This window comes from Mercenaria mercenaria, chromosome 19 (genome assembly GCF_021730395.1).
Source record: "Mercenaria mercenaria strain notata chromosome 19, MADL_Memer_1, whole genome shotgun sequence".
Taxonomy (NCBI): domain Eukaryota; kingdom Metazoa; phylum Mollusca; class Bivalvia; order Venerida; family Veneridae; genus Mercenaria; species Mercenaria mercenaria.
In genome coordinates, this window is record NC_069379.1 from 16,693,448 (window position 1) to 16,718,560 (window position 25,113).

The following is a 25,113-nucleotide window of genomic DNA, read 5'->3' on the forward strand; positions in this document are numbered from 1 at the left end:
ATGACTGTTAGATCGTTTCTGTTATTCTATGTCCCAGCTAACAGTGGAATATTGGACCAATATCGGCACATGGAAGTTTTTATGATATTGGTCCAGTATCAGCCGAAATTAGACATCAACGCCTAACCACTCTCTGACCAATATCGCGTTTACTTTGTAAAACTGATATATTATACCAGATTTATACAGCACCAGATTTATATAGCGCCCTTTTCATGATAAACACGTTCAAAAGCGCTTTACATAGAGACTTACTCTAAGCCCTCTTTACACAAGGGGAACAATCTTTTTATAGAGTGAAATTGTTGAACGAAAACAGTTTGTCAATCATAATCCTGTCCATGTTATACCAGTGCAATAGAAAAGTAAGCTATCTATGTTACCTGCTATATATGATAACACAGTCATGCATCTAATAGTCCTGAAATTGTTTGTTTGATTTTCTCATATTTCTAGATATTTTTCTCATACTTTGACGCATATATATGGGTAGCAGAGATCATTCTCTCTCCAGCAATAGCTTTCTCAACATATTTTACCTTGTGAAATTCTGTGTGTTTTAACATTTTAAAAAAAATCGTCTGTTTGTTGACAAATTTCACCACAAAAATGTCATACTTTCCCCTAGGGCATTAAATGATTTGATCTTTACATATTTTTTTCTTTTCAAAGTGCTGATCTCTGCCGTAATTGCTTCTTATTATGCATGATTTGTTCGTGCCTAGAGGTAAAAAGAGATTCTATGTACATAGCCACCTAAGCCTACAGTACAGTTTTAGCGGAGTTGTCTCCATTTTTATGCCCCACTTTGGGGGGGGTGGTGCTTATAGATTTTCCCTTGTCCGTCCGTCTGTCCGTCCGCCCGTCCTTCCGAGAATGTTGTGTCGCGCCTAGCTCCAAAAGTATTTGACCTACAGTCACAAAACTTTACAGGAATGTTGGTCAGCATATGTAGTTGTGCACCTGGGGTTTTGCGTTCGGATTCATTCAGTCGTGTAGGAGTTATGGCCACTGACTTTGTAAAAATTGGTCATTTTAGTGTTGTGTCGCGCCTAGCTCCAAAAGTATTTGACGTAGAGTCACAAAACTTTACAGGAATGTTGGTCAGCATGTGTAGTTGTGCACCTGGGGTTTCGCGTCCGGATTCGTTCAGTCGTGTAGGAGTTATGGCCCCTGACTTAGTTAAAAATTGGTCATTTTAATGTTGTGTCGCGCGTAGGTCCAAAAGTATTTGACCTAGAGTCACCAAAGTTTACAGGAATGTTGGTCAGCATGTGCAGTTGTGCACCTGGGGTTTCGCGTCCGGATTCATTCAGTCGTGTAGAAGTTATGGCCCCTGACTTAGTTAAAAATTGGTCATTTTAATGTTGTGTCGCGCCTAGCTCCAAAAGTATTTGACCTAGAGTCACCAAAGTTTACAGGAAAGTTGGTCAGCATATGCAGTTGTGCACCTGGGGTTTCGCGTCCGGATTCATTCAGTATTGTAGGAGTTATGGCCCCTGACCTAGGAAAAAAATTGAGTCCTTTGTCATGTAGTGGGGGCATCTGTGTCCCATGGACACATTTCTAGTTTGCCAGATATTTTACCCAGGATCATATTTTTTCAGCTCAAATAACTCTTTTTCAGAAAATGATATCTGAAATTTTTTTTTAGACTATGTACTTTGATGCAGTTAGCTACACATATATCTACTTGAAGTTTGTATTTTTAGTTACAATTCCTACTTTACATAGCGATCAAAGTTCGATATCAGGTCGAAATTAAAAAAAGTATGTCGGTCCGATATTGGTAAGATATATAATGCATGATGGGGAAGAGACGACATGTTTGGTTAAAAAGAGCCAGACATGGCTCCAAAGTAATAAAACTGAGTTTCAAAACCATTCTCAGAATGCTACTTCGCCTTTGTTCAATTTCCAATTCAAGCTCAGAAATAACCAATCAAATGCTAAGAAGTTTGCTAAGAAGTTTGAAATTGCTCTCAAAACTCTGGTATATAACTTTGAAACATGGTTGAATATTATGACTGCCTATCTTTAACTGTTCTTTTTCTTCTTTTTGGAATTGATGTGTTTAAATTTGTCGCATCTTATTGTATCTATGGCTTTGTTAGATGTTGAGTTGCCTTATTATGCTAGACATTTTATGTAGAATATATTCTTTAAAAGCACGTCTCCTGAGTTTTGCCAATGTTTTCTAAATTCGGAAGGATCATTTATTAATTAGTAACTGTGTATATAATGTAAATAATGTTCAGGATGTACAACAAAATGTAATGTGTAAAATACAGTTGAAACTTAATATCTCGAATTCCAAGAGATCGAGCGTTTTACTTCATGATAACCGAAATTCGACTTAAATGATATTCTGTGCACGTGTTTTCGGGATGGGACTTGACAATGTTTTCGAGATAGCCGGAATTTTTAGATAAGCAAGTTCAAGATATCGAGTTTTAACTGTATGCAAAAAAGCTCTCTAAAGTGTTAGCCCCGCAGTAGATATGTGATGTACATGTAAAATAGAACGAATTTAGCTGTACTTTATGTCATAAAATCTAATACTTTTTTGCAAAACCACGCACTTCATATTCATGTTACAGTAAATCTTTATGTATATTTTGTAAAATAAGAAATATTGAGTCTGAATATCATTTCCTTCTATAGTACATATTGCAAGAACAGTAATAAAAGAATTTTTTGAAAATAATTCGATTAACAAATTAATTATATGATATATATGATGAGTATGATTTAAAAAAAATAAACCTTTGGACTTTTATCTAAATAAATATTGTTTATCAATATCATTTTGATTATTAAAGCATGAATAAGTTAAACTTATCTCTTGCATATTTAAGGGAGCGTCGATTATTCGAATGATGAGATTTTTCCTTGGGGACGCCACGTTTCAACATGGACTTACGGTAAGAGAAAAGGACAGTACTTTTGTTGTTGTTGTTCATTGTTGTAAGATTAAGTCAAATTTAAGCTTATTTCGATAAAGCCGTGTCTTTCTAACCAATTTAAAGGGTAGTAAAATTGTTGTTTCGAAACTGGCATACACACGAAAGAGAATGTCTTAGAACGACCCTGATAGTTGTGACACATTTGAAACTAAAAGGACATCGATAGTTATCGGGTAAAATCGGCATATTCCGTGCATAAGGTAAAAGCTTATGACAGACAAAGTACTATGGAGGGTATCATCGGCCACAATACAAATTGCTATATCACATATTTTATATTAGAAATTTCAAATTCCATGCACCTAGATGACAACTTCTAACTTCCATGTGGTAAATTGAATGTTGCAACTCAGAAACCTTTGTACGCCGATATACATTGTAAGGAATGTTGAAGTATAGATTGTTACGAATGTCACAATGGATTAAGTGAATTATAGTGTAATGATGTACATTCACGGCCGTATGTATGTTAACAGTACAATTATGACAATTTAGGTAAAAGTACTTCGGCTCGATATCTTTTGCAATCCTTTTCATGTCTTATATAACTTATTTATTTTCAGCGATACTTAAACAGTTTACGTTACGGTGCCGCTTTCCACGACGATCTTTGGTTTGCCCTTGGTAACGTAAGTAATCATTGCAAACGTAGCAACGCAGTTTCAAAACTTTAAAAAAAAGATTTTTTTTCATTTGAATTGTTTGCAAATGTTGTAATTACATGTATATCGTTTATAAAAAGTATCATTAATGACGTAAAATATTTCTGCAACCCTTTTCATACAGTATTTCAGATTTTTTTTACATTTGTATATATTTTGAAAACAAAGTCCCACTGGATATTTTTAATCCCCCGCCACGAGTGGTGGGGGTTATAGGAATGGTCCCCGTCCGTCCTTCCGTCCTTCCGTAACATTTTGTGTCCGCTCTATATCTCCTAACCCCCTTGAAGGATTTTCATAAAACTTGGATCAAATGATCACCTCATCAAGACAATGTGCAGAACCCATGAGTCAGCCATGTCGGTTTAAGGTCAAAATCACAGGTTTGAGCCTTCCATTTCGTGTCCGCTCTGTATCTCCTAAACCACTTGAAGGATAATCATGAAACTTTGGTCAAATGATCACCTCATCAAAACAATGTGCAGAACCTATGAGTCAGCCATGTCGGCTCAAGGTCAAGGTCACAACTCAATGTCAAAGGTTTGAGCCTTCCATTTCGTGTCCGCTCTGTATCTCCTAAACCCCTTGAAGGATAATCATGAAACTTGGGTCAAATGATCACCTCATCAAGACGATGTGCAGAACCCATGAGTCAGCCATGTCGGCCCAAGGTCAAGGTCACAACTCAAGGTCAAAAGTTTGAGCCACTATCCATAACAGCGGCGGGGGATATAGCTGTCTTTCAGACTGCCTTTTTCCAATTGCAATGGGACTTTAGTTTTTTTGAAAAATATCAATTAATATACTGTGAATATATTAACTGCTGAGTTCAGTATTTAACAAAAGAACAGAACATAATTTTACCATGCCGTCTGCATTTTTTTTCTGGCCGCCAAATATCGCGAAATTTCTGGATTTGTTTACTTTCCATTGTAAGAAGTCATCCCGTATGGTATATTTGTATCATTGGAGTTTTTTGTAGTGTGAAATTTCAATACTGTCGATAATAACATTGAAATGTCTTTTAAATTTCGGGTCAAATTTTCAGTTGTGTTCTTGTTTAAGTGAAATATTCTTCAAACATGACAAAGAAGCTATCAAAGCAATTTGTGTGACGAATGTTACCTTATTCTAGGTAACTACAAACTAACATCGTGTCTACTTTTATGATACATTCTATTTAAAGTAACATAAAACAAAACTTTTAACAAATACAATCATGATTCAGAAATAGAGGTCGACTGATGTTTATTGAGTTTGTTCTTACTTTGTAAATGATTTTAACTGACTAAACATTAAATTTCAGGATAATGAGTACAAAATATAGACAGCTAAAATCATTTCTGTTTTAATTTTTAGCAATCGCTAGCGGAAAGCAATCCCATATCAAACGTTAAGGAGATTATGGACACATGGACTCTGCAAATGAATTACCCAGTTGTCACAATAATGCATGGCAGTTCAGGAAGTATCACACTTAAGCAACATAGATATCTACAAGATCCAAATGCGACGGACCCTGGGAAATATACATCACCTTTTGGGTTCGTTAAATGAGAAAAAAATATTGCTGATTTTATATTTGTTGAATATCATGTCCATTTAGATGTGTTGATACCCCTTGATATGTCTGAAAAATGGCTTATGAAAATGAAGAAATAGGTTTTCTTGCGATTAGCTGTTTTTCTGTAACTCGTAAATTTAAATAAACATTCTAGTTATAAGTACAGTGAAACACCGCTCGCTCGAGGTCGCAAGGGGATGAGCAAAATGCTCGAGTTATCCATGGTTTCGAGCGACCCAAACATTGACCAACATACGAAGAAAATTGAAGTTTGGTTTACCAATTGTCATCGAGACCATTTGCAGAGGAAACGGTGATGCGTATAATAATAACACACTCGTGACATTTTCAAAAAACGTATTACAAACGTTATTTATGATAGATCGTAAATGGCACATGTGAAGAAACAGCTAAGACATTTTTAACGTTATTTATGATAGATCGTAAATGGCACATGTGAAGAAACAGCTAAGACATTTTTTTTATTTGAAATACTGTAATCGAATTCGCAATTTTCTTCTCCAAATTAAGATCTCATAATTATCGACTCAATTTTATGAAAAGGCTTTATTTGCATGCAAACAACTGTTGATTAAAATATTAAGATCTCATAATTATCTTCTCGATCCTGCAGAAAAAAGTAATAATTAATAACAATTTTGATCAATAAAATTTTTCTTCCACCTTTCATCTATAATTAATCTCATTATCAGATCAAATATACCGACAAACAAACATTTAAGATAGTCGGTGAATAGACCATGCAATTCTAACGGCGTGCGAAAATTTTAAATTAACCCATACATTCTGACCGCCGAAGGTGTGAAAATTTTGACACCTCTGCTCGAGTTTGCCATAAGCAACAAAGAGTAAATTAATACACAGGGACCAGGTGTCATGCTCGAGCGATCGAGTTATCGATGCTCGACCCAGCCATGGTAATTTCTCATAGAAAATAGAAGGAAATCGGCCGGGACCACATGAATTGCTCGAGCGAGCCCGGGTGCTCGAGTCATCGATGCTCGAGCGAGCGGTGTTTCACTGATATTGTTGAAAGTAAATAACGCGAAAGATAAAAATTATAAGGATCTTACATCCTGCCTGTGTAAGATAATGTTAAGCTGTACCCACCCGATGGACGGCACGGAATGAGAAACCGGGCGTTAGCGAAGTTTATTAGATCTATCCATGCTGTGTCGGGTGTTTTGAAAACAGCTGTCATAGACAGGTAGACATTCAAGGTCATTTTTCTTGTCTACAGTTGTAAATATCTTGTACCGTCAACAAGGTCTCACAGACAATCATCATTACGGTAACCGTGGATCATTTTATAGATATCTATAATAATATATCTACAACCCTTTACATACTGAGTGCCATGTGTGCGAGTTAAGTTAAAACTAACAGCAGGAATTTCACATATTTTGAATCACGCGACTTGTGATCGAACCTGCGATCTCCCGCAGTTGAAGCAGACCGAGTCCGGTAGGAGTTTTATTAGGATTCTTTGAGTATAACATTTATTAAAGATTTTATTTTGATTTTTGTTAGTAGGGGAAGTGGTTTTATACGTTTCCTTACTTCAGATACAAGTGGAATATTCCGTTTACGTATACAACCAGTACTGAAAAAAGGTTTGACGTCACTTCAAACGACGTCATAATGATGAGCAAGGACGAACCATCAAGTATGTAATTATTTTAAATTAACAAATTTTATAAGTTACACTGCTTGTTGGTGACAGCATACGGGATGTACGCTGTCGAGGAAATCCATATCAGGCGAGAGCTAAACTTGAGCCTGATATGGATTTTCGAGACAGCGTATTTCCCGTATCCTGTCAGCAACAAGCTCTTGAGCCTGATATGGATTTTCGAGACAGCGTATATCCCTATCCTGTCACCAACAAGCTGTGTAACAATTTTATCTTGCCGACTACCCTTTACTTCCAAGATATAATTAACATATTTTGTAAATTAACAAAGCTACTTAAAGTGCAGACTGGACTCCTGCAATCATTTGTTGGGCATCGTATTTTGTTTATAGTTGATGAACACCAGCCATAAAATGCACAATGAACTGTATTTTGACACAAAACACAAAGCTCATTTATAAAGGTTATGACTGACTGGTTTTGATCAGAAACATAAAATCTTTATGTTCCATCCTTTCGAAAATCATCAGAATTCACGATGTCAGAAATGTCTCGGAACTTCGGCTTTCATTTCGTTTCCTTTATCTTGCACGTAGATTGAATGATCCCACAACAAACTGCTGAGTAACAGATATGTTAATTCCTTTGCTTTACGATGAATTAACTAAAAAAAATGAGATTTCCTTAACGGCCGCTAAAACAGAGTTACTGTTCTTCTATTTCCGCTTCTTACGGCTAACTTTACGAGCCTAAACTAAGTAGGAGAATGAAAACGGCAAGAAAACACTAAATTTACTCTCAGAAACGATATCTATAGCTGGAGCTAATAATCAAACTTGATTCAATTACGCCAGCGATGCCGCAGCCATTTTGTTTTAATCAAAATTTATATAGGAAAATTAGGCTACTAAGATATGGAATATATCCTGTCTGCACGTGACTTCTGTTGGCCAGTAAAAATGCAAGAAACTTGTAGAAGGCGAGATTAATTATGATATCTACTCTATCTTGTATTAGACGTACTGGCGACCTTCAATAACTCGGAATTATTTTAACTGTTTTGAAATTTCAAATAATATCGTATTAAGCAACATTATGTTAAACTGAATATAGATATTTCATTTGCTTCAATATGTAATGAACACACATTGGTATGACGTCACACAAAGACGGAATATTGCAGAGGTCTTTTGAAGACAATTTTTACATACGTCACGACGTCATATGAAAACTATAAGATATAAATCATGGTTCAATATTTAATTTCTGTTACTGTGTTTAATTCGTGGTCTTTATATTTAATTACTAGATGCAGACTACCAAAACGTACTTTATTTCTGAATTCGAGTGGCATTTTAAAAAAAAAAGTTTTCACGAAACATTTATAGATAATTGGTATAGTTATGCCACTTGTTCAGTCCCAGTCTGTGCCTAGTAACCTTCCCTGACGGTCCATCCGCAGATTGAATAATTGATTAATGTCTGCATTTGTAGCAAAATATATTTTACAGTACCTATCGACAACGCCAATATACCGGCGGCAACAGGCAACAACTGGGTGCTCGGAAATCCCATGCAGTACGGATATTACCGCGTGAATTATGACGAGAGAAACTGGATTGCCTTAATAGAACAACTGAGATCTGATCACAGTGTATGTATTGTTGATGGAAATTAGTGCAAAGTATTATAAAACACACTTGTGACTTTTATCTGGGAGACATATAGAGTTTACATAAGCATATGTGTTGGAAAAACAATTGACATTTAACGGCAAAATATCAAAGCACGTGCTACACTGGAAGTTATTGGTAAAAGGTGCACTGTCAGATGAATAGGGACAAAAATATCATTAACTAGCCCTTAAGTTTTATCATTAGCATTTGCTTAGGCTACACTCTTTATGAAACTACAAAAAATCTGATGAAATGAGATGTATAGTACAAAATAAAGAAGAAGTAACCTTTAGAAATTGCAACAGTATTACAACACAAATGTATTTCAGTGCATTCACAAGAGCAGTGTTTATTTCACTGTCATTAGCATCAATAATTTGTTTATGAGCTGACGTCAATTTAATTTCCAGGTTGTCCATGCTATAAATAGAGCGCAGATAATAAATGACGCTTGGAGTCTCGCAAGGTAGGAATATATGACACGACGTATCTGTTTTGTAGAGAAATGTAGGATTGTTAGTCCGCGGAACTAATGTTTTAATTAACCACATCATTTGATCACAGAGCTACGTTTTTTTTATATTTACATAATCCAATACTGTAGTATAGCGCTTTTTGATGATTCATTCCGAATTAAGATGCATTATTGTTTTGGTATCCGGTGGTGGCAGAAAGATTTTTAAATTTCAACGATATTTCTTATATTTTTAATAACCATTTTATTATGGAGACGAAAACTTGGCAATAACTGTAAATATATATACTTTTTTTTTGTTCAAAATGACGTTTTCAGTTACAGATGACTGTATCACGTCGATTCCATTTTCTTTACTTCTTGACGGCTCGGACTGTGATATTATAAAAATATATTCTTTTTAACGGTATATCAAAAAGTTTTTAGAGAGCATTTGCATGGGGTCGGACGTTAACTTTCAACAGCGGAGGTTTAAGTGAGGCAAGTGTTCTGTCCGGATACAAAGTGTCAAAATTCTCATAGGCTTCCAGTACCAGGGGTGGCGAAATCTGATTTTGACTTGCTTGTCCGTTTTTATTAATCGCTTTTTTTTGTACTTGTCCGTATGAAAGTTATATAGTAAATTCTGGTCAAATTTCACTTGTCCGTACAAGCTTTGGGACAACCTGGGCAATACGGATAATTGCATTTGCCACCCCCGAGTACATGGGAGCTTTCCCTGATTTGGGAACATCATCCATTCACACAAAAAATATTCAAAAACCAAACTGAAATTAGAATTCGCAGTTGTCCACCATTTGTAAGCTATTGACTTTATCTTTTAGATCCGGAGACCTGGGCATGTCGCTGGCATTAAGAACAACTGAATACCTAAATAACGAAAGAGAGTGGATCCCGTGGTCTGCAGCCAGCAGCCAGCTTGGGTTTGTGGGCTCTATGTTGGAGAGACATCCATTGTACGGATCATTTACGGTATGTTTGAGTTGAGTTTAGTTTATTGTCCGATAAGAAAATGTTATGCGGGTCTGTGCAAATATTGAAGTTAGTGCTTTTCTAACCATTTCATTATGCATACCCTCTGTTTTGGACAGTGGTTCATCATTTTTTAACATAAAAGTGAAATTCCTCTGGAACTTTAACTAGAGCCTCACTCGGTGCGTTGAATTCTTCATGTGAGGAAGCCATCCAGCTGGCTTACGGAAGGTCGGTGGTTCTACCCAGGTGCCCGCTCGTGATGAAATAATGCACGGAGGGGCATCTGCGGTCCTCCTCCACCATCAAAGCTGGAAAGTCGTCATATGACCTCGGTGCGACGTTAAACCGAACAATAAACAAACAATAGGTATACCTGGGGCCGGTTGTTCGAAACTTTAACCGGCTGTTAAACTAACCGCCTGTTAAATTTTGATTTGAAATACTAGACTTGGTGAGAAGAACTAGTATGATGTTTTGATTTTATTGTAAAGAGTTTTTATTGTTCATAATTCTTACCTCATACATTTGTTTTTCAAAGTTGACTGAAATGCCGAAAAATAACTCTAAAAGTTAATCAACCGTTAGCTTTATCGCCTGTTAAACAGGGCCCTGGTCATAGCTAGATAGCTTTTCCGTGTTTTATAAATTGGATTCGGTATAAGATGAACATAATCTTTCGTCGAGTGAACACCAGATGCAGTATTTTCACGAGAGGTGGTGTTGATGACTGGTTGAAAGTTGATCTTTGATCGTTTAAATAACAAAAGTCGCTGTATGACCTTAAGTTAAACCCAACAAAAAAGGCGGCTGTTCTACGTTTGCGTCATAAATACTACAACGTGTGAATGTACAACGACTTTTTATGACGCAAACGTAAAACAGTAATCTGATAAAAGTGTGATGCGTCATCAATGTACTCAATTTTTTTTCTGTTTTCAGAAATTTATGCAGAACAAGACCAGCTCTGCATTTGAAGAATTAACCATGAATAACACCGGAGCGTCACATCTGGAATCGTAAATAAGCTTTTCCATTGATATTATTACTTGAAATCTTTGCTTTTTGATCTAGTTTATTATTTCATAAACGTTATTCTGACAGCATAATTGTATAGTATTTCCTAGGCAGTAGGCTATGCTTGGTGTGCAAGGTATAAATCGACCGTTTAGACAATAATGTTCCATATTTCAATAGTAAATTCTTACCTTAGTTTGCTCATTCGTATTATGTATAAAGAAGACCAAGAAGACTAGCAATGGTTTTGTTCTAGTTATATGTCGGCATATTATTCAAACCTACAATTATTATAATGGATATTTATATTGCTGCTTTCACCACATAGGCAATAGCACAACCGGAAAAGCCGTCGATTTCATTGCTGTTAATCAATTTTATTTTTATGTGTCGGTTCGAATCCTGGTAATGACAATACTATTTTGTTTTGCCCTTTTTGCTAGATACTTACGGTCGACTATTACCAGCCTTGCTTGTAGCTATGGTATTCAGGCCTGCGTGGACGAGGCCAAACAGTTGTATTCACAGTGGATGCGCAATCCAAATAACAATCCGTAAGAAATTTTTTAATGGATGATTTTTAACTAATATGACAATTATGTAAATCACTTGCTCATTTACCCAATCTTACTAACTTAACCCTTACCCAGCTAAATTTCTATAATGAACTTGTCCATTTTTCAATTTGGACAGTACCATTAACTGTTAAAAGGGGTGCGTACCAAAACGATACTGAATGAAAAGCGAACAGTGCAGATCTTGATCAGACTGCACGGATGTGCAGGCTGATCATGATCTACACTGGTCGCAAAGGCAGAATCAATCGTGTCCAGCACAACAAGGGTTAAACTGTTCCTGGATTGGATATATACATGACGTATGCGGTCTCATTTATAGAAAATAATGCTAGAATTTGGTTACTACAGCTTTTTTGCAAACCTGAACGAATCAGAGGTTGCTAGATTCAGCAATTTAAGTATGAGCTCTTGCAAGCCATATCCAATCTTGTTATACAATTTGGACACACATCTTGTACAGAACAATAGTTTTATTAACAGTTTTGCCATTCGGCATTTATATTTTTTAATGCGAACAAACAGTTTAAAAAGTGTACATTTACTTTTGTGTCCTAGAATCGACCCTGGAATCAAGTCTACTGTGTATTGCGTGGCAATTGCTGAGGGCGGCATAGACGAATGGGAGTTTGCCTGGAATCAGTACCAGACCGCCAACGTGGCTGCAGAGAAATCCAGACTCTTGTCGGCCTTGTCCTGCTCTAAAGAAACTTGGATTCTGAGTCGGTAAGTACATTAACAGACCATAAAGAAAATCTCTTCCGTAGTTTACAAGCTTCTTTCTGTTACTTTAGTCGTAAAAAGACTTTACAGCCAAGCGTATATTTTTTAAAGAGATATCAATACACGTTAAATATTCAAAAGTCACTTTACCTGGAGAGAACGTCCATATAGCTGTACAGAGGAATCCGCTTAGAGACTGTTAAAAATGTAGGTGTTACTGCCTGATTTGATTTAACCTTTAACCTGCTGGCGGCAAGTGATTCTGCCTTTGCGACCAGTGCAGACCAAGATCCGCCTGCACATCCGTGCAGTCTGATCATGGTCTGTACTGTTCGCTATTCAGTCAGTAAATATTAAGTTGACACCCCTTTGAATAATAAGTGGTACGGTCCAAATTGAATGATGGACCAGTCCATTTTAGAAATTTAGCAGGGTAAAGGTTAACTTTGTACTTTTGACTGTTTTGCCCAGATTGTTATCGAAGCGGGACCTAGTTTGAGAGGCATCAATTTACCAAAATGCAAAAAACTTTAGAATAGCAGTGCTGCATAATTTGTTGTCATCATTGTCTTGCACATAAAGGTACTTGCCGTATCATTATTAAGAGATTAATATACGGCTTAATTGTGCCTTCATGCCGTAATGGCACACCTAGTATTATAATTGCCATTATGAAACTAGGAGTGCCATTATGGCTAGAAGGCATACACCAGACGTCTATTGGCCTTTTTATTGTATACCTTCGCTTCATATTTATCTTGGTGTTTTCATTTTACAATATTTTCCACAAATTAAAAGGCCTCAATTGTATTGGCAAGTTTTTTTTCATCAACAGTGCCATCATTATTTGACAATCTATCTGAAAATGATTTCAGCACCCTTTCACCCGCCATAATGACGTTGCTACATGACGTCAACGTCAGTGCTTTAGGCTTTAGGATTTTCTAATTTGTTTGCACTCAGCGCAGAAACTTGACGGCCTTCACACATCCTTACTGTTTAAAAATATGTTTTTTTCAGTTGCATATAAAATTTCAAATCGAAATAGAAATAAAAAAGACATGTTGGCACTTACCGTCCCGGGGATTTTCATCTCCTAATAATATCTTTTACTTTCACATACATGTACTGGCCGTATCATTATTGTTTTTTTTACTTTCAGATACTTGGACATGGCTATAGATCCAAACCAGATCCGACGACAGGATTCGGTGTCGGTAATTGTATACATATCAAGAAACACAATTGGTCGGTAAGTCTAACAGCAACCAACAGCAAAATATTGTGTATATAGATTATCCAACTATGCGTTCATACAGCTCTTTTTGGAAAATATTGCATATTCAGATTTTAAAAAAATCAAAATTCGAGGAATGAATATTTCGAAATAACTAATTAGTATGCAGGGATCGTATTTTTTATACACCTGAAATACAGCCTCTATCCCAACAATGAATACAAAATTCAACTCCCATCTGATACGGACAGATATTCAGTGGCTGGACAACTTGTTCTTTTTCGACGTTTCATTGGTCAGAAAGTTCACCGTTTCTAATGAGTTTTCAGCCTTATTTGTCTAAAATTGTAGTCCATTTTGGCTGGTTTAACACTAGAAGTAGGTATATGTATATGATACAAGTCTCATTAAAGCAGTACCTTGATCTGCTATGATGCATTCGGCTCCCGTGGATTTTTGCTAGTCTAAACTGGATAACACTCGTCGCAAGAGCCTCGATGGATCCAGGCCTCGAAGAATCCATTCTAGCGGAATACAACATTGCATATTAAGGTAACGTAATAATAACCATGTTATATGCATTTGTCGGGCTGTGTGATTAAGACCACTGGCTGCATATTACTTGCCCCTCTCCCGTGTGGGTTTGAGTTTTGATTTTCTTGTTTTATGAGGAATCTATCAAGCTTGAAGCTATCCAGCACCGTTGAACTGGCTTGCTGTAGTAAAAATGTTTCGATCAAGGTGTCCCTCTAAGCCTCAGATTATATCCAAAGTGGCATATAAGATCGTACTACTGAAAACACACTACATGAATAAATGACATGAATTTAAAACAAAACCAAAACAAGAAACTTGTATTTAGCGTTTGCTTTTTAGTTATTTAATACGTTTTATAAATTTTACCTAACAAATTTTCAGATCACTTGCATGGGATTTCTTCCGAGCCAAATGGGATTTCTTATTGAATGAGTAAGTACAAACGTTCCTATCTTATTCATGTACTAAATTTAATGCAACATTTATTTCTGTCATTTTTCCAGAAAGGTTTATATCTACACAACGAATGGGAAGTACTTAAAGTAGCGGACCCGTAACGACGATCGGCAGTTTCCGTTACATTACGTATTCTACGTGTACGGTTTCGGCATTCTCCGGTTTGTACGGAAAGCATTGTTTTCATTGAGATACATTTCATCTGAAGAATGCCGAAATAACGAAACAAGATTACGTAATAGCACGGAAATTGCCGATTGTTATTTCTGATCACTAAGCCCGCCCGCTTAGCTCAGTAGGTAGAGCGTCAGTCTACGGATCGCGGGGTCGCGAGTTCGAACCTCGGGCGGGGCGTATGTTCTCTGTGACTATTTGATAAACAATGTTGTGTCTGAAATCATTAGTCCTCCACCTCTGATTCATGTATGGAAGTTGGCAGTTACTTGCAGAGAACAGGTTTGTACTGGTACAGAATCCAGGAACACTGGGTAGGTTAACTACCCGCCGTTACATGACTGAAATACTGTTGAAAAACGGCGTTTAAACCCAAAACAAACAAACAAAACAAAAGTTCTGGTCACTAACCTTAAGAATAACGCAACTAGAAGCATTTGATTCAGCATATCGTTATCTACACCAAACAGTCTTGTACACTGAATAAAAATGATTTAGAGTTATGAAATGTATGTAGGTGACGACTTACCGCAATATCTTATATTTGTATGATTGTAAGTAATGACAATACGGTAATGTGTTGCAATTGTATGACTGTAAGTAACGACATATCGCAATACCTTACATTTGTATAATTGTAAGTAATGACAATACGGTAATGTGTTGCAACTAACGAGATACCGGAATATCTTACATTTGTATGATTATAAGCAATGACAATACGATAATATCTTGAACTTTGTATAGCTGTAATTAATGACAGTAATATGATTGTAAGAAATACGGTCATATCTTGCATTTGTATAGCTGTAATTAATGACATAATGGTAAATTCTTACATTTGTATGATTGTAAGTAATGATAATATGATCATATCATGAACTTGTACCTATAGCTGTAAGTAATGACCGCAATATCTTACCTTTGTATGATTGTAAGTTATGACAATACGATCATATCTTGCACTTGTATAGCTGTAAGTAATGACATAATGGTAATATTTTGCATTTGCACGAGAGCATTTAGTTATAACATGAGCACAATATGTTACATTTGGTTACCCGTTGCAAAAATGTTTAGAACATTTCAAGTTATGGTGAGGACAGATGTAAGGGACATTAGATTCTTACAGCCTACTAAAATAATATTTCTAAGATATTGTTTCTCGTTTAATTCGAGAATCAAACAGTCCGTGTTTTGTCATTGCTATTTATTCAAAATGTACCTTTTATATTTCTTTAGCTATTTTGAAGGAATATCATACGTGTTATCGGGTTTAATCAACAATGTTCTTGCAAGCTTTAACACTGAATTCGAATTAACCCAGGTATATAATTTAATGTATTTCTGGATAATGTGCTGGCGTGCTTCAGCCACCGTTCTTATAACCCGACAGTGAAAGGGATAACAGCACATATTCACAAACAAAAGGGTTAGGAGATTGATGCATATTTCGGCTACCTCTACAAACCCTTTATGTGCATATGAGTTTAAATCGTATTTTGACTTTCGTCTGGTAAATACGGTAAAGTGCATTCGTGAGGAAATTCTGAGCTTTGAATTATAAACTTTAATTTTCGACTGTTATCACTTTCCAAGTTAAAACATTTCTTCAGATTGTTACACTGACGTTGCATCATAACAATATATCTATTACTTATAAAGTTCCAGCATATAATCTAGGCTCCTGTCTTATGGTGCACGGTATTTTATTAGACGGTTTTCGTAACTTTATCTGCTAATGGTTTACTAGAATTGTACGTTACATTTCGCGGATTATCTCGATACTGTGCGGTCTACATTTTTATCTTAATTAAGTTGAAATCATAACCCACCGTGGGTATACTCTGATATTACAAATGCAGACGGAGTTTTTTAATTTTAAGCCCTTGCCATTCAAATCGGGGTGGTGCATATAATGCCGTAACGACGATCGACAGTTTCCGTTAGATTACGTATTCTACGTTTACGGTTCCGGCATTCTCCGGTTTGTAAGGAAATCATTGTTTTCATTGAGATACATTTCATCCGAAGAATGCCGAAATAACGAAACAAGATTACGGAATAGCACGAAAATTGCCGATTGTCATTACGGATCACTACCGTGAACAACGTAAAGAGAAGCAGTTGACACAGCATATCGCTATCTAAATCAAACAGTCTTGTACACTCAATAAAAATGATTTAGAGTAATGCAATGTATGTACGTGACGACTTACCGCAATATCTTATATTTGTATGATTGTAAGTAATGACAATACGGTATTGTGTTCCAATTGTATGATTGTAAGTAACATCGTATCGCAAAATCTTACATTTGTCAAATGTGTGATTGTTAGTAATGATAATACGTTAATGTGTTGCAGTTGTACGACTGTACGTAACAAATATCGCAATATCTTACATTTGTATGATTGTAAGTAATGACAATACGGTAGCGTGTTGCAATTGTACGACTGTACGTAACGACTTATCGCAATATCTTACATTTGTATGATTGTAAGTAATGACAATACGGTAACGTGTTGTTGTACGACTGTACGTAACGACATATCGAAACATCTTACATTTGTATGATTGTAAGTAATGACAATACGGTAACGTGTTGTTGTACGACTGTACGTAACGACATATCGAAATATCTTACATTTGTATGATTGTAAGTAATGACAATACGTTAATGTGTTGCAGTTGTACGACTGTACGTAACGACATATCGCAATATTTTACATTTGTACGATTGTAAGTAAAGACAATGTGATCATATCTTGAACTTGTATAGCTGTAAATAATGACATAATGGTATTATCTTACATTTGTACGAGTGTATTTAGTTAGGGCATAACCGCAATATGTTACATTCGTTGCAAAATGTTTAGAATATTTCAAGTTATGGTGAGGACCGATGCAGGGAACTTTAGATTCCTACATTCTAATAATATAATATTTCTGAGATATTGTTTCTCGTTTAGATCGTGAATTAAAAAATCCGTGTTCTGCACGGTTAATATTTTAAATTATTCAAAATGTACCTGTTATATTTCTTTATCTACTTTGAAGGAATACCATCCGTATTAAATCGTTTAATCAGCAATGTTCCTGCAAGCTTTAACACTAAATTCGAATTAACACAGGTATATAATTTATAGTATATCTGGATAATGCGCTGGCGTGCTTCAACCACCATTCCTATAACCAGACACCGTTCTTATAACCCGACAGTGAAAGGGATAACAGCGTACATTCACAAAACTAAGGGTTAAGAGATTGTCGCATAATTTGGCTACCTCTACAATCTCTTTATGTACATGAGTTTAAATCGTATTTAGACCTTTCGTCTGGTAGATACCGTAGAGCTCATTCGTGAGGAACTTCTGAGCTTTAAACTATATCTTCAATTTTTGACTGTTGTCACTTTCAAAAACATTTCTTCAGATTGTTACACTGACGTTGCATCATAACAATATATATGTTACTTATAAAGTTCCAGTATATCATCTAAGCTCTTGTCTTAAAGTGCATGGTATTTTATTAGGCAATTTTTGTAATTTTATCTACTAATGGTCTACTAGAATTTTACGTTACATTTCGCGGATTATCTCGATACGGCGCGGTCTTGCGAATCTTTGTGGTCTACATTTTTATCTTAATTATGTTGAAATCATAACCCACCGTGGGTATACTCTGATTTTACAAATGCAGGCTGATCTTTTTAATTTTAAGCCCTTGATGATGCATATAATGCTTCCACTGTCCGTATTTTTTTTCTCGTCCGAGAGTTCGCGGGTACAAATAATTTGGTGCGGCCGATAATTTTGTTGAGCATGGTCGGAGTTTGAAATGTTTGGTACCAATAGTCATCATGATAAAAGGAAATGTCGGTTGCAACATCCATACTCCTAGCACAATGGTCAAGGTCACATTAAGAGGTGAAAGGTTATAATGTTTTTATGTGCACAAATGTTATCCGGCCGATAACTTTGTTGTTCGTTGTCGGATTTTAAAACAATAAGGCAAAATTAACCGCCATAATAAGACGACATGTTGTGTTCAAATCCAGACACCTAGCTTAAAGGTCAAATGCACACATACAGGTAAAAAATTTGATGTCATTTTTTTTCTTGTCCGCTCTAATATATGTTATGCATGCATGGGCATCCAAATAACTTGGAATAAAAATTGACAATAAAGGACGCGTTCAACATCTATACCCCAATTTTAACGGTCAATGTCATTCTTAGAGGGCAAAGATTAAAGATCCTTTTCTTGTCATCTTTGTAGGAGACATGTGCTTGCATGGATATTCATATAACTTGACGCAAACATGCATCATAACAAGACGATAAGTCGCGTGTAAGACCCATTACCCTATCTGAAAGGTTGAGGTGGCACTTTTTCCATGTGCGCTCTTTACATTTTTTAGCTCACCTGAGCAATGCTCAGGTGAGTTTTTCTGATCGCTCGATGTCCGGCGTCCGTCGTCCGTCGTCTGTCGTCTGTCGTCCGTCGTCTGTCAACATTTAGCTTGTGTATGCGATAGAGGCTGTATTTTTCAATTAATCTTCATGAATATTGGTCAGAATGATAACCTTGATGAAATCTAGGCCGAGTTCGAAAATGGGTCATCTCGGGTCAAAAACTAGGTCACTAGGTCAAATCAAAGAAAAACCTTGTGTATGCGATAGAGGCTGTATTTTTCATTTAATCTTCATGAATATTGGTCAGAATGATAACTTTGATGAAATCTAGGCCGAGTTCGAAAATGGGTCATCTCGGGTCAAAAACTAGGTCACTAGGTCAAATCAAAGAAAAACCTTGTGTATGCGATAGAGGTGGTATTTTTCAATTAATCTTCATGAATATTGGTCAGAATGATAACCTTGATGAAATCTAAGCCGAGTTCGAAAATGGGTCATCTCGGGTCAAAAACTAGGTCACTAGGTCAAATCAAAGAAAAACCTTGTGTATGCAATAGAGGCTGTATTTTTCAATTCTTCTTCATGAATATTGGTCAGAATGATAACCTTGATGAAATCTAGGCCGAGTTCGAAAATGGGTCATCTCGGGTCAAAAACTAGGTCACTAGGTCAAATCAAAGAAAAACCTTGTGTATGCGATAGAGGTGGTATTTTTCAATTAATCTTCATGAATATTGGTCAGAATGATAACCTTGATGAAATCTAAGCCGAGTTCGAAAATGGGTCATCTCGGGTCCAAAACTAGGTCACTAGGTCAAATCAAAGAAAAACCTTGTGTATGCAATAGAGGCTGTATTTTTCAATTCTTCTTCATGAATATTGGTCAGAATGATAACCTTGATGAAATCTAGGCCGAGTTCGAAAATGGGTCATCTCGGGTCAAAAACTAGGTCACTAGGTCAAATCAAAGAAAAACCTTGTGTATGCGATAGAGGCTGTATTTTTCAATTGATCTTCATGAATTTTGGTCAGAATGATTGCCTTGATGAAATCTAGGCCGAGTTCGAAAATGGGTCATCTCGGGTCAAAAACTAGGTCACTAGTTCAAATCAAAGAAAAACCTTGTGTATGCGATAGAGGCGGTATTTTTCAATTGATCTTCATGAATTTTGGTCAGAATGATTGCCTTGATGAAATTTAGGCCGAGTTCGAAAATGGGTCATCTGGGGTCAAAAACTAGGTCACTAGGTCGTATCACGTAAAAACCTTGTGTATGCGATAGAGGCTGTATTTTTCAATTGATCTTCATGAATTTTGGTCAGAATGATTGCCTTGATGAAATTTAGACCAAGTTCGAAAATGGGTCATCTGGGTTCAAAAACTAGGTCACTAGGTCAAATCAAAGAAAAACCTTGTGTATGCAATAGAGGCTGTATTTTTCAACTGATCTTCATGAAATGTAGCCAGAATGATTACCTTGATAAAATCTAGGCTGATTTCGAAAATGGGTCATCTGGGGTCAAAAACTAGGTCACTAGGTCAAATCGAAGAAAAACATTGTGTATGCAATAGAGGATGTATTTTTCAATTGATCTTCATGAATATTGGTCAGAATGATTGCCTTGATGAAATCTAGGCCAAGTTCGAAAATGGGTCATCTTGGGTCAAAAACTAGGTCACTAGGTCAAATCAAAGAAAAACCTTGTGTATGCGATAGAGGCTGTATTTTTCAAATATTCTTCATGAATATTGGTCAGAATGATAACCTTAATGAAATCTAGGCCGAGTTCGAAAATGGGTCATCTCTGATCAAAAACTAGGTCACTAGGTCAAATCAAAGAAAAACCTTGTGTATGCGATAGAGGCTGTATTTTTCAATTGATCTTCATGAATATTGGTCAGAATGATTGCATTGATGAAATCTAGGCCGAGTTCGAAAATGGGTCATCTCGGGTCAAAAACTAGGTCACTAGGTCAGATCAAAGAAAAACCTTGTGTATGCGATAGAGGCTGTATTTTTCAATTGATCGTCATGAATTTTGGTCAGAATGATAACCTTGATGAAATCTAGGCCGAGTTCGAAAATGGGTCATCTGGGTTCAAAAACTAGGTCACTAGGTCAAATCAAGGAAAAACCTTGTGTATGTGATAGAGGCTGTATTTTTCAACTGATCTTCATGAATTTTGGTCAGAATGATTACCTTGATAAAATCTAGGCTGAGTTCGAAAATGGGTCATCTGGGGTCAAAATTTAGGTCACTAGGTCAAATCGAAGACAAAACATTGTGTATGCAATAGAGGATGTAGTTTTCAATTGATCTTCATGAAATTTGGTCAGAGTGATTGCCTTGATGAAATCTAGGTCGAGTTTGAATATGGTTTATCTGAGATCAAAAACTAGGTCACTAGGTCAAATTAAAGAAAAATCTTGTGTATGCGAAAGAGGCTGTTTTTTTTCAATTGATTTTATGAAGTTTGGTCAGGATGATTGCCTTAATGAAATCTAGGTCGAATTTGAATATGGGTCATCTGAGGTCAAAAACTAGGTCACTTGGTCAAATCAAAGAAAAAACTTGTGTATGTGATAGAGGCTGTATTTTTCAATTGATCTTCATGAATTTTGGTCAGAATGATTGCCTTGATAAAATCTAGGTCGAGTTTGAACATGGGTCATCTAGGGTCAAAAACTAGGTCATATCTAAGAAAATGCTTGTTTTATCGCAAGAGACCAATTTTTTGGTCCAATCTTAATGAAAATTGGTCAGAATATTTGTTTCCATGAAATCACCAGGTCAAACATGTTTTACACTGTTATGGAGTGTTTCTTAGGTGAGCGACCTAGGGCCATCTTGGCCCTTTTGGTCAGTTGATCTTCATGAATTTTGGTCAGAATGATTGCCTTGATAAAATCTAGGTCGAGTTTGAACATGGGTCATCTAGGGTCAAAAACTAGGTCATATCTAAGAAAATGCTTGTTTTATCGCAAGAGACCAATTTTTTGGTCCAATCTTAATGAAAATTGGTCAGAATATTTGTTTCCATGAAATCACTAGGTCAAACATGTTTTACACTGTTATGGAGTGTTTCTTAGGTGAGCGACCTAGGGCCATCTTGGCCCTCTTGTTTATGGATGGATGTACATTCTTGTAACTAAAGACAGGCATTCAACATAACTAGTCAATGTGATGTTTGCAAGTCCAACCGGTAAACCACAGCTTGAAAGGTCAAGTTCAAATCTCAGCAGTCAAAAAGGTTATATATATATATATTTGTTGTATGAATGGATGACATTCACAGTGATTAGATGATGTGTTAAATATTGAATGCAAGACGTAGACACCTAGCTCAAAGGTCAAGGTCATATTTAGGGTTCAAGAGTTTTTTCTTATTTTTCTTCTTGTTCAATTTATAACTTTTGTATTTTGTACACGTACATATAGATGAATATTCATGTAAGAAAGCAAGATCGGTACCATTCGCCATAAGATCACGATGTGTGCAAGACATATACCTCTAAATATCAAAGGTTAAGTTCACACTTTGAGCGCAAGGTTTAAATACCATTTTTCTTTCCTGATCTATAACTTTTATTAAAAAAACAATATTCAAACAACTGTACAAAACTTTCACCAAAACAACACTATGTAACTTTTATAGAGAACATACCATCAGTATGCATGTTCTTTCTTTACGGGGCTCACATTTCTGTGTCGTAACATCACATAGCCTGTGCATCCATGTCCAGTGTTAAGAATTTTAATAATTTACTTCGCTTTTATGTAGGCAAACGTATATTTTAACTATTTTCGAGTATTACAGTAGTATAACATCTAAGGTAATTTACAGTTTTCATATTTTGACAAAAAAGACATGTTAATATATATAATCAAATTACAGAGTATCAGGACTGTTTGCCTTTCAACGATTGATAGGTGGAGTTTTGTCTTCATTGAATACGGATTTTGAGTTTAAACAGGTAGAGAGAAAAATCAATAAAATGTTTCAATCCTGGTCACGTAACCAAATGCTTGCTTGAATAAGTAAATCATATGCAGAGATGTAATCAAAACTGAATTAGTAAAGGGGAATGTTTACCGGAAGAAACATAATGACCTTGTATCACTAATCATGATATTTAGTCGCTTGCCGGTGATAGGACTGCACACTGCCCGTCCGTCTGTCTATTTGCCCGTCCGCAAATCTCCTGCAATTACTATGAAAATATATTAGATATCTTAATGAACACGGTTAGGTTATAAAGCACTATAAAGATATATGCACGTTCGTTTGTTCACAGTACATTATTTTCGTAGCTTTTACGGCACGTAACGGAATCAGGCTTTATTGATCCTAACGCCACGTTATGGTATCGTATAATATGTTATTAAATACTTTGTTAAGTTACATTGGAAACTGAAACATCAATAGTTTTCCATTTTGACGTGCAAATTCTATATCGGGTACATGGCGTCAGTTGTTACGTCAATTTCATGTGTGTTCTCGCGTTTATAAGAGCTTTGCCGATGATATTTTAAATTTTAATTACATTAAATATTTTTTATATCATTTATACAATGATTATAAGAAAAGATTAGTAATACTATGTAATAAAAAGATTATTTGAAGGGCAACGAAAAATTTGCACTGCATCTTTCGTGAAATAATATCGCACTCCTAAAGTCGCGCTGTATTTTCATTGCAGAACGCGTGCATATTTCTCGATACATATCCAATAATCTAAAAACATAGAAGACATTTGCGAATTAAGTCTACGTGGACTTTGAACACCTAAGACGATCGATTTTTCAAGGGGACCGTCTCAACATGATTATTTTTATTTATGTGTGGTAGGAAAACAATCATATAATGATGGTAAGGTCTGGCTTATTGTGTCATCGCACAGGATAAGATTTGGATTTGTCTGTCCGTCCGTCTGTTCGCCAGAGAAATGTTTTGTTATACATATCGCAAAAGGTATTTGATTTAACGTCATAACACTTTCTTGAAATGTACTTAAATTCTTATAAGTTGCGCATCTGCGACAGAGTTGAAAAGATTAGCTAGTCTGATCGCAATGTATCCGTATTCCATCGTCGTCGTCGTCCGACGTGAAAAAAAATCTAAACTAGGTCAGCTGGGATCAAAGTGTTGGTCGGCAGGTAAAACATTGTGAAAACTGTAGAAAACGTAATATCATGCGTCTCCATTCCTTTGTTGTTATTATACGCCCGAAGGGACGTATTTTGTTATACCACAGGTTTTCATCTTGCCGTCTATCTGTCTGTGTGTCCGTCTGTCCGTTAGCAATTTCGTGTCGACTCGTGAACCCCTTGAAGGATTTCAAACAAACTTGATACACATGTTCTCCACACCAAGACGACGTGCAGAGCACCTGTATCAGGTGGCTCGCTTTAAGGTCAAGGTCACACTTAGGGGTCAAGGTCATATGACTTTGTTTCGTGTCCGCTCTGTAACTTTGGTCTGCTTAAAGGATTTTAAAGAAACTTGGCACAAATGTTCACCACATTGAGACGACGTGCAGAGCGCATGGCTCGCTTCAATGTCAAGGTCACACTTAGGGGTCAAAGGTCACATGACTTTGTTTTGTGTTTATGTTGGTTTGCATTGCGGTGCTCTTGCTTTTATTTGGCAGACCCCTTTTTGTTCACTTACAATATTTTTTATTGAATTACTTCCCTTTTATGTTACTATAAAAAGGTTATTTTGTAACCTTTTTTAATTATTGGCCGTAGGGAAAAACCGAGACCACTTTTCTGTGGTACAACATTGACAACTTTCAAGAACCGTACATGTCTGTGCATCCCTTGTGTGTAGAAGGGATCATTCAAGCAGTTCAAGAGTTACACATCTCACTCGAAACAAAGTTATATGACCTTTGACCTCTGCACGTCGTGCTGATGTGGAGAACATTTGTATCAAGTTTGTTTGAAATCCTTCTAAGAGTTCAAGGGTTACAGAGCGGAGTCGACTAGAAATTGCTAACGGA

General features: G+C 36.2%; 1 protein-coding gene across 6 annotated transcripts in view; it reads left to right on the plus strand.

The window, feature by feature from the left end:
• Positions 1 to 25,113, plus strand: part of LOC123541791 (aminopeptidase N-like) — an 88,532-nt gene that overhangs the window by 51,562 nt on the left and 11,857 nt on the right. For 3 of the 6 annotated variants that reach the window (XM_053531357.1, XM_053531360.1, XM_053531358.1), the window contains exons 11-22: positions 2,859 to 2,924; positions 3,530 to 3,595; positions 4,988 to 5,172; positions 6,779 to 6,879; positions 8,358 to 8,500; positions 8,933 to 8,988; positions 9,822 to 9,969; positions 10,912 to 10,988; positions 11,430 to 11,540; positions 12,120 to 12,287; positions 13,447 to 13,536; positions 14,440 to 14,490. In XM_053531357.1, the coding sequence (XP_053387332.1) occupies positions 2,859 to 2,924; positions 3,530 to 3,595; positions 4,988 to 5,172; positions 6,779 to 6,879; positions 8,358 to 8,500; positions 8,933 to 8,988; positions 9,822 to 9,969; positions 10,912 to 10,988; positions 11,430 to 11,540; positions 12,120 to 12,287; positions 13,447 to 13,536; positions 14,440 to 14,490 (1,262 nt within the window). Of the gene's footprint in view, positions 1 to 2,858; positions 2,925 to 3,529; positions 3,596 to 4,987; positions 5,173 to 6,778; positions 6,880 to 8,357; positions 8,501 to 8,932; positions 8,989 to 9,821; positions 9,970 to 10,911; positions 10,989 to 11,429; positions 11,541 to 12,119; positions 12,288 to 13,446; positions 13,537 to 14,439; positions 14,491 to 15,930; positions 16,016 to 23,003; positions 23,083 to 25,113 lie in introns of all 6 variants that reach the window. The other 3 variants (XM_053531355.1, XM_053531356.1, XM_053531359.1) reach the window with 2 other exon arrangements.